The 18,150-nt window shown below is 38.0% G+C and overlaps 1 protein-coding gene across 4 annotated transcripts in view; it reads right to left on the reverse strand.

The window, feature by feature from the left end:
* CDK14 (cyclin dependent kinase 14) overlaps window positions 1-18,150 on the reverse strand; it is a 591,337-nt gene that overhangs the window by 197,803 nt on the left and 375,384 nt on the right. For all 4 annotated transcript variants that reach the window (XM_081243419.1, XM_081243417.1, XM_081243420.1 and 1 more), the window contains one exon: window positions 2,008-2,101. In XM_081243419.1, coding sequence (XP_081099545.1) covers window positions 2,008-2,101 — 94 coding nt within the window. The remainder of the gene's footprint in view (window positions 1-2,007; window positions 2,102-18,150) is intronic.

Genomic DNA, 18,150 nt, shown 5'->3' on the forward strand with positions numbered 1-18,150 from the left:
TTTAATTTTTTTAACATGTGTTGAAATGGAAGATATATACCAAAATACTAAATGTAATTTTCTCTGGGTAGTAGGACAAAGGGGTTTTTCAACTTTTATACTTTTTGACATTGTGGGAATTTTCCATTATAAGGCTGCATTATTATAATCATAAGACATTATTTTAACACTCCGTGTGGAAATTTATGGATGATAATAATAATAAAGTAAAACTGAAAGGAAGTGGATACAGACAGCCTCTGGGAGAAGAAACTAATAAGATAAGACTTTGAAGAAAGTTTCTATAATATTAGGGACTCTGCTGTTTGTCCACCCACTGTGAATACACAGGGATGCCTGGGGTATAGGATACTGCATGGAGGAATCACGTGTGCCTTGATTTTCTAGTTTTCATTTTCCTTTTCTTATCATGTAATGCTGACATCAAGGTGAACACAGCAGTGATGGAGTCTCAATTCATATCACTATACCCTCCTGTGGTCCTTATACTTAATATGAAAGCTACATTTTAAGGGTGTACTTGCATAATCCAATAAGTGCATGTCTTCACAAGGTCCATTCTAAAATGTGCCCCACATGGGAGATTTATTTTTAAAAAGTATGATAATGTGGTTAACTGCTACAATGTATACAGTCTGACTCCTTTTAACAAAAAAAAATTAATTTGTCTAGCTCTTATTCCATGTTTTAAATAATAAGTTTATATGAATATTAGCTAATGTGGAAGTTCCACTGAATGAAAATATCTGGTATAAAAATGATTTGATTAAAATAATAACAACATATCTATTGGGTATTTATTATGTGTCAGGCATAGTTCTAAAAGCACTTTATGTAATTAAGTTAATTATTCCTCAAAACAATCTATGAGGTAGGTGTTATCATTATCCCTTATTTTACCCACAGGAAAACTAAAGTTCAGAGAACTAAGTCCCTTGCTCAAAGTGACAGAGCAGGTGACAAAACCAGCTCATCTGGCTACAAAACAAATCTTATTTTTATTTTTCACAGATTTACAAAAATTTTTTAATTTAAAATTTTAGAATAGTTTTAGATTTATAGAAAAGTTGTGAAGAGTAGTACAGACAGTTCCTATATACTCCTCCACCAGTTTCCCTTATTGATGAAATCTTACATTACAGGGAACCTCCATCACACCTAAGGAGCACACACTGCTATGCTGATATTAACTAAACTGCACACTTCACTTGCATTTAACTAATTTTTCCCTAATGTTCTTCTTCTGTCTCAGGATTCCATGGAGGACACCACATTACATTACACTGTCATGTCTCCCTAGCCTCCTCTGGGCTGTGACAGTTTTTCAGACTTTCCCTGTTTTTCATGACCTTGACAGTTTTGAAAAGTACTAGTCAGGTATTTTGTAAATGTCCCTCAGTTTGGGTTTGTGTGATGTGGCTTTCCAGATTAGGCTGGGGTTATGGTTTTCGGAGGAAGACTACAGAGGGGAAGTGCCATTCTCAATACATTATACAAAGGGTACATACTACCAATGTGACTTATCTTTGATGATCTTAACCTTGAAGACCGGGCTGAGGTACCGTTTGCCTGGTTTCTCCATTTTGAAGTTACTATCCTCCCTTCCCTTCTTTCCATGCTCTACTTTTTAGAAAAAAAGTTACCAATCAAAGCCCACACTTAAGTGGGTAGGAGTGGGAGGGAATAAGATACACCTACTTGAAGGGGGTATATCTATATAAATTATTTGGAATTTTTGTCAGAGCCTTTGTTTTTAACCCACTCTTCTATGTTGCCTCTGACATCCTATCCTTTCTTACCATTTTGGCATATTATTCATGTGCAGTAGTTTAAAAACACAATTCTTCACGAATTTCCTGCTTTTGCAAAGATCCAAAAATATGTTAGAATTAAATGTGACAACCAACAAATTTGTTTGAAATTATTTTCCACTACCACTGTAGGATTTGTCACTGAGGGATGCATTCAAGACCAATTTTTTTCAGAAGTATTCTGTAAAGAACTTACCAGAAATATTCGTTCAAGTTGATCCTGAATGTCTTTCATTCCTGGAAAAGCAGCAACTCCTTGGATCATTTCAACAAAGATGCAGCCAACTCCCCTAAAGAGAGAAGAAAGAATTGTTACTAAAACATCAATATACTCTGCTAAGAATACTAAATCTGGAATTAGAACATCTACTCCTACAAAGGAGAAACAATGAATAAATAATATTCTAAATAAGTATAAAGGGCTGTGCCACATGTACCTAGATCCCTTAACTTTCCTTTCCCTTCTCTGTCTACTGCCCAGAAAGGACTCCAAGTAGATGCAACTACACAGGCTCAGAAAATGGTGCACACCAATAAAATATAAGCCTCACTGACTACCTTACTCACAGGATATGGCCAAGAAACTCCTTAGCTTGATATAGAAAGCCCCTATAGTCTTGTTCTAACATCCTTTTCCAACTCTATTTCACAAATTCACAATGTATTATCCGCTATAGCTGTCCAGGGCTCAAAGCTCTCTCTGCATCAAAATCATCTGGGGAACTTTTAAAAATGCAAATGATCTGAACACAAACCCCAGAGACTCTGTTTCAGTCAGTTAGAGGCAACGCATTGACTCGGGCTGCTCAGGTGATTTAGGGCAGCTACACTGAGGATCTCTGAGCCAGACTGATCTGTCCACAGGCCAAGCATAAACCTATACAACTTGGCTCAAGTTACTCTAATACCTAGAACTCCCTTTTTCTTCATTTGTTTGCTCTTGACATGTAAATCCAACGGAACCTATATAATCTAATTTAAATGTAATCTCTTCCACAAAGCCTTCCATGAACATTCTGCCAGACAGGACAGCTCCCTTTATAAGTTTATTTGTTAAGCTCTTATTCATTATCAGTCATCTACTATGGTCAAATTCTTCTGCCAGGCTCACAGTTCCTATCTGGTAAGGCAGTCGAACATATCAGGAGACCTTGCCTCCCAGACCACAGAACCCAACAGGAACACCGAATCCACAGTACAGGCAGACAGCCAATCAGATACTTCTACTGAAAGTTTGGAGATAAAGTCACCTGGGAACAGGATGGAAAGAAACTAGCATATGTTGATGAAATAAGTCACATTAAAGGCAGAGAACTTGCAAGAATGGCCACCTTCCTGCAGATGAAGTTCCCTGAATTGACCTGGTTCCCACCTTCTTAAGGCCTGGATATTCTGATAAACCAGCGTTTTTGCTAGATCTCTCTAACTTCTAGCAATTCTCTAGGATTTTTTTTTTTAATGGCTCTACCTTTAATGGGTTTATGTTTCCTGAAAGTATACTAATAAAATCATAAACATATTGGGACACTTCTTCAATTGCTGCACTCGTATTCAATTTAGAGTGAGCAGTCCCTTGTGTATTTATTTCAGATCATCTAGAGGTTAAAGACAATGCCTTACTTCTCTATACATGCCCCAGTTGTATGTAAACAATACTTTGAATTAAAGAAGTAATCCATTAGCAGAAATCTCTTCTCTATTACACCACATAATTTTTATCCAAATTAAACACCAATAGTATATACAGTGAAAATGACTGAAAACAAATGGTACTTTATATCATTAAAGAAATCCATTTAATAATAAAGAATTAATTTCAAAATCAGTATTCTAGGCAGATGAATTTTTATTTTTATTTATTTTAACATCTTTATTGGAGTATAATTGCTTTACAAAGTTGTGTTAGTTTCTGCTGTATAACAAAGTGAATCAGCTATACATTTACATATATCCCGATATACCCTCCCTCTTGGGTCTCCCTCCCACCCTCCCTACCCCACCCATCCAGGTGGTCACAAAGCACTGAGCTGATCTCCTTGTGTATGTGGTCGCTTCCCACTAGCTATCAATTTTACACTTGGCAGTGTATATATGTCCATGCCACTCTCTCACTTCGTCCCAGCTTACCCTTCCCCCCTCCCTGTGTCCTCAAGTCCATTCTCTATGCCTGCGTCGTTATTCGTGTCCTGCCCCTAGGTTCTTCAGAACCATTTTTTTTTTAGATTCCATATATATGTGTTAGCATATGGTATTTGCTTTTTTCTTTCTGACATACTTCATTCTGTATGACAGTCTCTAGGTCCATCCACCTCACTACAAATAACTCAATTTCGTTTCTTTTTATGGCTGAGTAATATTCCATTGTATATACAGGCCACATTTTCTTTATCCATTCATCTGCTGATGGACACTTAGGTTGCTTCCATGTCCTGGCTATTGTAAATAGTGCTGCAGTGAACATTGTGGTACATGACTCTTTTTGAAATATGGTTTTCTCAGGGTATATGCCCAGTAGTGGGATTGCTGGGTCATATGGTAGTTCTATTTGTAGTTTTTTAAGGAACCTCCATACTGTTCTCCATAGTGGCTGTATCAACTTACATTCCCACCAGCAGTGCAAGAGGGTTCCCTTTTCTCCACACCCTCTCCAGCATTGTTTGTAGATTTTTTGAAATTAGCCATTCTGACCAGTATGAGGTGATAGCTCATTGTAGTTCTGATTTGCATTTCTCTAATGATTAGTGATGTTGAGTATCTTTTCGTGTGTTTGTTGGCAGTCTGTGTATCTTCTTTGGAGAAATGTCTATTTAGGTCTTCTGCCCATTTTTGGATTGGGTTGTTTGATTTTTTGATATTGAGCTGTATGCGCTGCTTGTAAATTTTAGAGATTAATCCTTTGTCAGTTGCTTCGCTTGCAAATATTTTCTCCCATTCAAAAGACAAAGAGGGTTGTCTTTTCATCTTGTTTATGGTTTCCATTGCTGTGCAAAAGCTTTTAAGTTTCATATGGTCCCATTTGTTTATTTTTTATTTTAATTCCATTTCTGTAGGAGGTGGGTCGAAAATGATCTTGCTGTGATTTATGTCACAGAGTGTTCTGCCTATGTTTTCCTCTAAGAGTTTTAGAGTGTCTGGCCTTACATTTAGGTCTTTAATCCATTTTGAGCTTATTTTTGTGTATGGTGTTAGGGAGTGTTCTAATTTCATTTTTTAACATGTAGTTGTCCAGTTTTCCCAGCACCACTTATTGAAGAGTCTGTCTTTTCTCCCGGGTATATTCTTGCCTCCTTTTTCAAAGATAAGGTGACCATATGTGCGTGGGTTTATCTCTGGGCTTTCTATCCTGTTCCATTGATCTATATTTCTGTTTTTGTGCCAGTACCATACTGTACTGATTACTGTAGCTCTGTAGTATACTCTGAAGTCAGGGAGCCTGATTCCTCCAGCTCTGTTTTTCTTTCTCAAGATTCCTTTGGCTATTTGGTATCTTTTGTATTTCCATACAAGTTGTGCAATTTTTGTTCTAGTTCTGTGAAAAATGACATTGGTAGTTAGATAGGGATTGCACTGAATCTGTAGATTGCTTTGGGAAGTAGAATCATTTTCACAATGTTGATTCTTCCAATCCAAGAACATGGTATATCTCTCCATCTGTTTGTATCATCTTTAATTTCTTTCATCAGTGTCTTATAGTTTTCTGCACATAGGTCTTTTGTCTCCTTTGGTAGGTTTATTCCTAGGTATTTTTTTGTTCTTGTTGCAATGGTAAATGGGAGTGTTTCCTTAATTACTCTTTTCAGGTTCTTCATAATTAGTGTGTAAGAGATTTCTGTGCATTAATTTTGTATCCTGCTACTTTACCAAATTCATTGATTAGCTCTAGCAGTTTTCTGGTAGCATCTTTAGGATTCTCTATGTATAGTATCATGTCATTTGCAAACAGTGACAGTTTTAATTCTTTTCTGATTTGGATTCCATTTATTTTTTTCTTCTCTGATTGCTGTGGCTAAAACTTCCAAACTATGACAAATAATAGTGGTGAGAGTGGGCATCCTTGTCTTGTTCCTGAACTTAGAGAAAATGGCTTCAGTTTTTCACCTTTGAGGACGATGTTGGCTGTGGGTTTGTCATATATGGCCTTTATTATGTTGAGGTAAGTTACCTCTATGCCTACTTTCTGGAGACTTTTTATCATAAATGGGTATTGAATTTTGTCAAAAGCTTTTCCTGCATCTATTGATATTATCATATGGCTTTTATTCTTCAGTTTGTTAATATGATGTATCACATTGATTGATTTGCGTGTATTGAAGAATTTTTGCATTCCTGCGATAAACCCACTTGATTGTGGTGCATGATCCTTTTAATGTGCTGTTGGATTCTGTTTGCTAGTATTTTGTTGAGGATTTTTGCATCTATGTTCATCAGTTATATTGGTCTGTAGTCTTCTTTTCTTGTGACATCTCTGCTTTTATTATCAGGGTGATAGTGGCCTCGTAGAATGAGTTTGGGAGTGTTCCTCCGTCTGCTATATTTTGGAAGAGTTTGAGAAGGATAGCTGTTAGCTCTTCTCAAAGTGTTTGACAGAATTCGCTATGAAGCCTGGGCTTCTGTTTTTTGGAAGACTTTTAATCACAGTCTCAATTTCAGTTCTTGTGATTGGTCTATTTATATTTTCTATTTCTTCCTGGTTCAGTCTCAGAAGGTTGTGCTTTTCTAAGAATTTGTCCATTTCTTCCAGGTTGTGCATTTTATTGGCATATAGTTGCTTGTAGTAATACCCATGATTCTTTGTATTTCTGCAGGGTCAGTTGTTACTTCTCCTTTTTCATTTCTAATTCTATTAATTTGAGTCTTCTTTTTTTTTTCATGATGAGTCTGGCTAATGGTTTATGAATTTTGTTTATCTTCTGAAAGAACCAGCTTTTAGTTTTGTTCATCTTTGCTATTGTTTCCTTCATTTCTTTTTCATTTATTTCTGATCTGATCTTTTATGATTTCTTTCCTTCTGCTAATTTTGGGGGTTTTTTTGTTCTTCTTTGTCTAATTGCTTTAGGTGTAAGTTTAGATTGTTTATTTGAGATGTTTCTTGTTTCTTGCGGTATGACTGTATTGCTATAAACTTCCCTCTTAGAACTGCTTTTGCTGCATCTCATAGGTTTTGGGTTGTCGTGTTTTCATTGTCATTTGTTTCTAGGTATTATTGGATTTCCTCTTTGATTTCTTCAGTCATCTCTTGGTTATTTAGTAGCATATTGTTTAACCTCCATGTGTTTGCATTTTTTACACTTTTTTTTCCTGTCATTGCTATCTAGTCTCATAGTGTTGTGGTGAGAAAAGACACTTGATATGATTTCAATTTTCTCTAATTTCCCAGGCTCAATTGTGACCCAAGATATGATCTAGCCTGGAGAATGGTCCATGAGCACTTGAGAAAAGTGTATTCTGTTGTTTTTTGATGGAATGCCCTATAAATATCAATTAAGTCTATCTTGTTTAATGCGTCATTTAGAGCTTGTGTTTATTTATTTTCATTTTGGATGATCTGTCCATTGGTGAAAGTGGGGTGTTAAAGTCCCCTACTATGATTGTGTTACTGTTGATTTCCCCTTTTGTGGCTGTTAGCATTTGCCTTATGTATTGAGGTGCTCCTATGTTGGTGCATAAATATTTACAATTGTTATATCTTCTTGTTGGATTGATCCCTTGATTATTATATAGTGTTCTTGTCTCTTGTAATAGTCTTTGTTTTAAAGTCTATTTTGTCTGACATGAGAATTACTACTCCAGCTTTCTTTTGATTTCCATTTGCATGGAATATCTTTTTCCAACCCCTCACTTTCAGTCTGTATGTGTCCCTAGGTCTGAAGTGGGTCTCTTGTAGACAGCATATTTATGGGTCTTGTTTTTGTATGCATTCACCCCATCTATGTCTTTCGATTGGGGCATTTAATCCATGTACATTTAAGGTAATTATCAATATGCATGTTCCTATTACCATTTTCTTAATTGTTTTGGGTTTGTTTTTGAAGGTCTTTTCCTTGTGTTTCCTGCCTAGAGAAGTTCCTTTAGCATTTGTTGTAAAGCTGGTTTGATGGTGCTGAATTCTCTCAACTTTTGCTTGTCTATAAAGGTTTTAATTTCTCCATCGAAACTGAATGAAATCCTTGCTGGTAGAATAATCTTGGTTATAGGTTTTTCCCTTTCATCACTTTAAACATGTCCTGCCAATCCCTTCTGGCTTGCAGAGTTTCTGTTGAAAGGTCAGCTGTTAACCTTATGGGGATTCCCTTGTATTTATTTGTTCCTTTTCCCTGCTGCTTTTAATATTTTTCCTTTGTATTTAATTTTTGACAGTTTGATTAATACGTGTCTTGGCATGTTTCTCCTTGGATTAATCCTGTATGGGACTCTCTGCACTTCCTGGACTTGACTATTTCCTTTCCTATATTGGGGAAGTTTTCAACTATCTCTTCAAATATTATCTCAGACCCTTTGTTTTTCTCTTCTTTTTTTGGAACCCCTATAATTTGAATGTTGGTGTGTTTAATGATGTCCCAGTGGACTCTGAGACTGTCCTCAGTTCTTTTCATTCTTTTTTCTTTATTCTGTCCTGCAGTAGTTATTTCCACTATTTTATATTTCAGGTAACTTATCCGTTCTTCTGCCTCAGTTATTCTGCTATTGATTCCTTCTAGAGAATTTTTAATTTCATTTATTGTGTTGTTCATCATTGTTTGTTTGCTCGTTAGTTTTTCTAAGTCCTTGTTAAACGTTTCTTCTATTTTCTCCATTCTATTTCCAAGATTTTGGAACCTCTTTACTATTATTACTCTGAATTCTTTTTCAGGTAGACTGCTTATTTCCTCTTCATTTGTTTGGTCTTTTGGGTTTTTACCTTGCTTCTTCATCTGCCACATATTTCTCTGTCTTCCTATTTTGCTTAACTTACTGTGTTTGGGGATCTCCTTTTTGCAGACTACAGGTTTGTAGTCCCCATTGTTTTTGGTGTCTGTCCCCAGTGGGTCAGGTTGGTTCAGTGGGTTGTGTAGGCTTCCTGGTGGAGGGGACTGGTGCCTGTGTTCTGGTGGGTGGAGCTGGATCTTGTCTTTCTGGTGGGCAGGGCTGCATCTGGTGGTGTGTTTTGGGGTGTCTGTGAACTTAGTATGATTTTAGGCAGCCTCTCTGCTAATGGGTGGGTCTGTGTTCCTGTCTTGCTAGTTGTTTGGCATGGGGTGTCCAGCACTGGAGCTTGCTGACCGTTGGGTGTAGCTGGGTCTTAGAGTTGAGAGGGAGATGTCTGGGAGAGCTTTCACCGATTGATGTCCTTAACTCTACTCTCCCATCTCAGAGGCTCAGGCCTGACACCAGGCTGGAGCACCAAGACCCTGTCAGCCACACGGCTCAGAAGAAAAGGGAGAAAAAAATAAAAAATAAAACTAAATAAAATTTAAAAATTATTAAAATTTTAAAAATTCGAAAGTAATTAAAAAAAGAAGAGAGCAACCAAAGCAATAAGCAAGTCCTTCAATGATAACAAGCACTAAAAACTATACTAAGATAAACATAAAAATCAGAAACAAGTCAGTCACAGACAGCAAACCCCAAGTCTACAGTTGCTCCCAACGTTTACTGCCTCAGTTTTGGGTTGATTCATTGTCTATTCAGGTATTCCACAGATGCAGGGTACATGAAGTTGACTGTGGAGATTTAATCCACTGCTCTGGAGGCTGCATGGAGAAATTTCCCTTTCTCTTGTTTGCACAGCTCCCGGGGTTCAGCTTTGGTTTTGGCCCCGCCTCTGCATATAGATTGCCCTCAGGCTTATGTTCCCACCCAGACAGGATGGGGTTAAAGCAGCAGCTGATTAGGGGGCTCTGGCTCACTCATGCGGGGGTGGGGAGGGGTACAGTAGTTATAATTGGAATGTGGGGCAAGCCTGCCACAGCAGAGGCCGGTGTGACATTGCAACAGCCTGAGGTGCGCCATGAGTTCTCCCAGGGAAGTTCTCTCTGGATCGGGGGACCCTGGCAGTGGCGTGCTGCACAGGCTCCTGGGGGGCTGTGGATAGTGACCTGTGCTTGCACACAGGATTCTTGGTGGCTGCAGCTGCAGCATTAGCGTTTCATGCCTGTCTGTGGTGTCCAAGCTGATAGCCGTGGCTCGCGCCCATCTCTGGAGCTCAATAAGGCAGTGCTGTGCCTTCTGGGGGCAGACAGGGAAGGAATCCCCTCACCTTGCACACCCTGAATCAATGGTCTCTTGCCTCTTAGGCAGTTCCAGAGTTTTTCCCGGACTCCCTCTCAGCTAGCTGTGGTGCACTAGCCCCCTTCAGGCTGTATTCATGCAGCCAACCCCAGTCCTCTCCCTGGGATCTGACCTCCGAAGCCTGAGCTACAGCTCCCAGCCCCCACCCGCCCCACTGGGTGAGGAGACAAGCCTCTCAGGCTGGTGAGTGCTGGTCAGCACTGATCCTCTGTGCGGGTATCTCTCCGCTTTGCCCTCTGTACCCCTGTTGCTGCACTCTCCTCCGTGGCTCCGAAGCTTCCCCCCTCCGCCACCCGCAGTCTCCAACCGCAAAGGGGCTTCCTAGTGTGTGGAAACCTTTCCTCCTTCACAGCTACCACCCAGAGGTGCAGGTCCTATCCCTATTCTTTTGTCTCTGTTTTTTTCTTTTGCCCTACCCGGGTACGAGGGGATTTTCTTGCCTTTTGGGAAGTCTGAGGTCTTCTGCCGGTGTTCAGTAGGTGTTCTGTAGAAGTTGTTCCACATGTAGATGTATATTTGGTGTATTTGTGGGGAGGAAGGTGATCTCCACGTCCTACTCCTCTGCCATCTTGAAGTTCCCCCTTGGCAGATGAGGTTTTGTTTTTTTTTTTTGTTTTTTTTTTTTTTTTGGCTGTGTTGGGTCTTCATTGCTGCGTGCGGGCTTTCTCTAGTTGCAGTAAGTGGGGGCTACTCTTTGTTGCGGTGCGCGGGCTTCTCATTGCAGTGGCTTCTCTCATTGTGGAGCACAGGCTCTAGGCACGCGGGCTTCAGTAGTTGCGGCACACGGGCTCAGTAGTTGTGGCTCACGGGCTCTAGAGCACAGGCTCAGTAGTTGTGGCACACGAGCTTAGTTGCTCTGCAGCATGTGGGATCTTCCCGGACCAGGGATCGAACCCGTGTCCCCTGCATTGGCCGGCGGATTCTGAACCACTGCGCCACCGGGGAAGCCCACAGATGAGTTTTAACACATTGTTTTCATCAGATTTGAGGGAGATTAAGATCAAGAAGGTGTAACAGGAAGACGTGGAACCCAATAAACACATCAAAAATATATATACACGCGGAGCAATTCTCACTGAAAACTAACTGAAAACTCGCAGAAAGACTTATACAACCCATAAGAGAGGCAGCTATGTAATCAGATAGGAAGGGAAGAGAAGCAGTCAGGTCAGGACCTGTGCCCTTGGGAGGGGACTCAGAAGAGGAGGGAGATCTTCCCTGGGGAGTGAGCTGTTAGAGCCACATATTGGGCCACCAAGCCCTGAGGTCCAACAGTGGGAAGAAAGACTCCCCTCATCTGGTTAGAAAACCAGTATGACTCACACAGGGGCTGTAAGAAACCTGGACTCCACTTGTGAAGTATGAACACACACTTCCTTACTCTCAAAACAAGGTGGAGAAAGCAAACTGAAACGATGCCAGACTCTGGCCAGTTTCCCATGACCACTCTGGCGTGCGACCCAGCTGAGCTAAGTGTTCATTCTCGTCCCACTTGCTTTGCAATGCAGCTCCACACTAGGTGAGGGCTGCTACAGACAAGCATAGTGCATTGTTGTGAAGGATGGAGCCAGCTCAGAGCCAGTCAGCTCAGATTCCAAATGGCACCTGAATGGGGTAACAGTGGCCACTTCTGGCACCTAAGGGGGCAATGCACAAGAAGCAGTTCAGTACTCTGCCACAACCCACATCCAGATCCACACTGAGAATCTACTCTAGCCAGCCCCTCTTGATCTAGCACTATGCCCTTCTGGGGCAAGGGTGCTAGTGCTGGAAGAGGGGAGAACACAGTCAGATGGAGTTGACCCAGCTCAGACCTGACCCTCACGGCTTCTGCTCCAGCAGCTTGGGACCTGACCTTGCCCCTCGTAGACTGGAGTTTGCCACTAAGAATAGGGGAAGCCCCAGCTCACACCTAAGTCTTGCTCTAGCCACTCCATCTCTAGTCCCACTTCCTACCAAGGTGACAGCTGCCAGCACGCTCTGGGGAAAGACAAGACTCATGCTTACATCAGATCCAGTTCTCCCACCAAAGCCAATGGGCACAGACAGACTATATAAGGATGCTTCCACATAAGGACACCCCTTCAAGATTACAATAGGTAATGGTTTCACCTAATTTCAAAGAGATGGAGAAAGATAAGCAAAATGAGAAGACAGTGGAATTTGTCTTAATTAAAAGAACAAGAAAAAAACCCTGAAGAAAACAATAATGAAATAGAAATAAATGATTTATCAGATAAATAGTTCAAAGATTAGTAATAAGACTGATAATAGAATTAGGGAAAAGAATAGATGAACACAGTGAGCATTTAAACAAGGAAGTAGAAAATATAAAAATAACCAATCAGAAATGAAGGATATAATAACTGAAATGAAAAACACTAGAAGGAAGTAACAGCAGACTAGGTGATAAAGAAGAACGCATAAGTGATCTGGAATATAGAATAATGGACATAAACTAATCAGAACAGCAAAAAAAAATTTTTTTTTCTTAAATGAGAATAGTTTAAGGGACCTCTGAGACAACGTCAAACATACCACCATTCACATTATAGGAGGACTAGAAGGAGTAGAGAGAGGAAAAAAAAGGTTGAAAATGTATTTGATAAAATTATGGCTGAAAAATTCCCAAACCTGAAGAAGGAAAACAGCTATCCAGGTACAGGAAGCACAGAGAATCACAAACAAGATGAACCCAAACAGACCCACACCAAGACATATCATAATTAAAATGGCAAAAGACAAAGAGAGAATTCTAAAGGCAGCAAGAGAAAAATAGAGTCCTATACAAGAGAACCCTCATAAGGTGATCAGGTGATTTTTCTGCAGAAACTGTGCAGGCCAAAAGGGAGTGGCATGATATATTTAAAGTGATGAAAGAGAAAAACCTGCAACTCTACCCAGCAAGATTACCATTTCGAATCAAAAGAGGGATTAAAAAAAATTCTCAGACAAGCAAAAACTAAAAGAGTTCATCAATACTAAAATTATCCTAAAAAAAAGTTAAAGGGTCTTCTCTAAGTGGAAAATAAAAGGCTACGTCAACAAGTAAGTATCCAGGAAAGGAAAAATCCCACTAGTAAAAGCAAATACAGTAAAGACTGGGGATCAACCACTTAAATAAGCTAGTAGGAAGACTAAAAGACAAAAATAATTGTAAAATCAAGTATAACTACAATAAACAGTAAAGGGATAAACATGAAGATGCAAATTATGACATCAAAAACACAAAATGTGAGGGAGTGGGGTAAAAAGATGTAGATCTTTTGAAATGTGTTTGAACTTAAATGACTACCAGTTTAAAACAAGCAGATAGGGACTTCCCTGGTGGTCCAGTGGTTAAGAATCCACCTGCCAATGCAGGGGACATGGGTTCGAGCCCTGGTTCGGGAAGATCCACATGCCATGGAGCAACTAAGCCCATGAGCCACAACTACTGAAGCCTGCATGCCTAAAGCCCATACTACGCAACAAGAGAAGTCACCACAATAAGAAGCCCACGCACTGCAACAAAGAGTAGCTCCCACTCGGTGCAACTAGATAAAGCCCACGCACAGCAACAAAGACCCAATGCAACCAAATTTTTTTAAAATAAATTATAAAAATAAATTAATTTTAAATATAACATTTGCATTTCCATGGCAAGATCCTTTAAAAAAAAGAAGCAGATACAGTTATAGATCAACATATATGAACCCCATGGTAACCACAAACCAAAACCTACAATAGATACATGAAAAATAGAGAGAAAGGAACATAGGCATTCCACTAAAGAAAATCATCAAACTACCAGGAAGAAACTAAAAGAAGAAAAAAAGAACAGAGAAGAACTACATAAACAACCAAAAAAACAAGTAATAAAATGGCAATAAGTAAATATCTATCAATAATCACTTTAAACGTCAATGGATTAAGTGCTTTGATCAAAAGACACAGAGTGGCTGACTGGATTAAAAAACAAGACCCATCTATATGCTGCTTCCAAGAGACTCACTTCAGAGCTAAAGACACACACAGACTGAAAGTAAGGGGATGGAAAAAGATATTTCATACAAATAGAAATGACAAGAAAGCAGGAGTAGTAATACTCATATGAGACAAAATAAACTTTAGCCTTTAACAAAGGGTAAAATGAAATACAATGAAGGGCATTATATAATGATAAAGGGATCAATACAAGAAGAGTTTGTAACACTTGTTAACATATATGCACCTAATACAGGAGCACCTAAATATATAAAGCAAATATTAACAGACATAAATGGAGAAATTGACAATAATACAATATTAGTAGGGGACTTTTAGACCCCACTTACATCAATGGACAGATCATCATCTAGACAGAAAATCAATAAGGAAACAGTGGTCCTAAGCGACACATTAGACAAGTTGAACTTAGCAGATATCTACAGGACATTACAACCAAAACCAGCAGAATACACATTATTTTCAAGTGCACATGACTATTCTCCAGGATAGATCACATGCTAGGCCATAAAACACGTCTCAACAAATTTAAGGGAATTATATAAAACATTTTTTCTGACCACAGCAGTATGAAACTAGAAATCAATAACAGGGAGAAAAGTGAAAAAAGCACAAACACGTGGAGATTAAATAACATGGTACTAAAAACCAATGGGTCAATGAAGAAATCAAAGAGGAAATCAGAAAATACCTCAAGACAAATGAAAATAAAAACACAACTTTCCAAAATCTACGGGATTCAGCAAAAGCAGTTCTAAGAGGGAAGTTTATAGCGATATTGGTCTAACTCAAGAAATAAGAAAAATCTCAAATAAACCACCTAACCTACCATCTAAAGAATTAGAAAAGAACAAACAAAGCCTAAAGTCAGCAGAAGGAAGGAAATAATAAAGATCAGAGAGGAAATAAAATAGAAACACAACACACAACAGAGAAGATCAATGAAGCCAAGAGCTGGTTTTTTGAAAAGATAAATAAAAGTGATAAACCTTTAGAAAGGCTCATCAAGAAAAAAAGAGAGGATCCAAATAAGCAAAATAAAAGAGGAGAAATAACAACTGATATCACCGAGATACAAAAAAATAATAAGAGAATACTACAGTCATATGCCAACAAATTGGACAACATAGAGGAAATGAACAAATTTCTAGGGACATACAACCTTCCAAGACTGAACCAAAGAAAGAGAGAATCTGAACAGATCACTAGTAGTGAAAATGAATTTGTAATTAAAAAACAAAACAAAACAAACTCCCAGCAAACAAAACTCCAGGACTGGATAGCTTCACAGGAGAATTCTACCAAACATATAAAGAAGAGCTAATATATATTCTTCTCAAACTATTCCAAAAAATTGAAGAGGAGAAAAAAAATAACAAAGCTCCCTGATATCAGACTATACTACAAAGCTACAGTAATCAAAGCAGCATGGTACTGGCACAAAAACAGACACTAGATCAATAGAACCGAATAGAGAGTCCAGAAATAAACCTATGCACTTACGGTGGGGTCTTTTTTTTTTTTTTTTGGTATTTTGAATCTTTATAAATGAGTGGTTAATGAGGAAAAATGCAGTTTTCTTTAAAAATATATTTAAAGATATCTTTCCTAATATTAATACATTTGCATCTTCACCAGAATATCTATCACATGCTTTAATTTCAGTGTTTTTGACCAAATTGAATGAAACCAAGGTTATTAAAGAACTGGAGCCTCAGTTTGAAATAATCTATGACAAAGGAGGCAAGAATATACAATAGAGAAAAAGACAGTCTCTTCAATAAGTGGACAGCTTCATGTAAAAGAAGGAAATTAGAACCGTATACCAAAACAAAACAAAACACCTCAAAATGGTTTAAAGACCTAAATGTAAAACCTGAAACCATGAAACTCCTAGAAGGGAACATAAGCACAACACTCTTTAACATAAATTATAGCAAATTTTTTTGGATCAGACTTCTCAGGGAAAGGAAGCAGAAATAAAAATAAACAAATGGGACCTAATTAAAGTTAAAAGCTTTTGCACAGCAAAGAAAATCAACAAAACAAAAAGGCAACTATGGAATGGGAGAAAATATTTGCAAATGATATGAGTGATATGGGGTTAATATCCAAAATACATAAACAGTTCATACAACTCAATATCAAAAAAAACCCAAACAACCTGGTTAAAAATTGGCAGAGAGCTGAATAGACATTTTTCCGAAGATATACAGATGGCCAACAGGCACATGAAAAGATGTTCAACATCACTAATCATCAGAGAAATGCAAATCAAAACCACAATGAGATATCACCTCACACCTGTCAGACTGCCTATCATTGAAAAGTCTACAAACAACAAATGCTGGTGAGGATGTGGATAAAAGAGAACCTAGCGCTCTGTTGGTGAAAATGTAAATTGGTGCATTCACTATGGAGAACGTTATGGAGGTTCCTCAAAACACTAAAAATAGAACTACCCTATGATCCAACAATTCCATTCCCAGGTATATATCTGAAGAAAATGAAAACTCTTATTGGAAAAGATACATGCACCCAATGTTTATAGCAGCATTATTTACAATAGCCAAGATATGGAAGCAACCTAAGTGTCCATCAACAGATGAATGGATAAAAGGGATACATATATATATATATATATATATATATATATATATTTCACAGTATGTATGTAAACAAACTATGAAATAACCATATAAAGAATGAAATTCTGCCATTTGCAACAACATGGATGGAGCACTAAGCATAACAGGTATTATGCTTAGTGAAATAAGTCAGAGAAAAACAAATACTCTATGTTATCACTTATGTGTGGAATCTAAAAAATAAAACAAATAAATGTATATAACAAAACAGAAACAGACTCACAGACACAGAGAACAAACTAGTGTTTTCCAGTGTGGAGAGGGAAGAGGGGAGAGGCAGGATAATGGTATGGGATTAAGAGATACAAACTACTATGTATAAAATAAACTAGAAACAAAGATATATATTGTACAACAAAGGGACATAATAGCCATTATTTTGTAATAACTTTAAATGGAGTATAATATATAAAAATACTAAGTCACTATGTTGTACATCTGTAAAACAATATTGTAAATCAAGTACACTTTAATAAAAAGTATAAAAAGTAATGATAGTAATAATAATAAAACTTTAAAAAGATTTGAGAGACAAGAACTATTTTGTGTATTAAAATGCAATGATATTCTTATAGATATTGGGGCTTCAGACATCCAGTTATTGATCAAAAATTTCAATTTGATGGGTTTTTATGTTTTTTATACCAAGAATTCTTTTCTAAGACTACTGAGCTATATTTCTTTGTTTTATTATTTCAGTTTACATAAAATATCTTGAATCTTTAATAGCTACTGGCACCTTCCTTTTTCTCTATTCAGAATATACCCTCTATTCTCCACCTATCGGCCTTAATCTTTCCCACCACAAGCTGCAACTCTGAGTGTGAAGACCCTCAGCAGAACCCACATCCACCCCCATGGTGTATCTGCTAAGCTGGCTGGTGAGGTAACCTTTACACTGTCAGAACCACTTATGGAAATTCTTTTACCACTACTTGTGCTTGGTCCATAACATCTCCATAATATGATACTTAAAAGAAAAGATAAATCTATGCTGCGATTCTACTCAGTTGGAATGAGATGATATAGCATTTCTATAGGCACTTATCTGCTTAGTTGGCTAAGGGATTTGGACTTTCATTTCTAATGGATGTTTCCTATGCTGTCATTTTTCAAAGATGCTTGAGGGTATACTAATGAAGCTGAGAGAATTATATTTAAAGGATTTACAAAAAGAGAAAGCACAAAAAATAAAAAAGTAAAAGTATAAAACATATCAACATCTTAACATAGCAGAATACTTTATTACTGGAGCTTCTTTATTGCTAAACAGCAATAAAAGCCGTTCAATTTAATATGGAGGGAGTATTGTCTGCTTTCCTTTCTTTTTTCCCCCCTTTTTCTTTTGCTACCCTCCATTAACCCTGTGCTACCTCTCTCGATGGATTAAGTTGACTGCCCTGAGTGGTTTACTGAGAAAGAATTCATCCATTTAA

Source organism: Mesoplodon bidens (genome assembly GCF_964165515.1).
Source record: "Mesoplodon bidens genome assembly, chromosome: 9".
Taxonomy (NCBI): Eukaryota; Metazoa; Chordata; class Mammalia; order Artiodactyla; family Ziphiidae; genus Mesoplodon; species Mesoplodon bidens.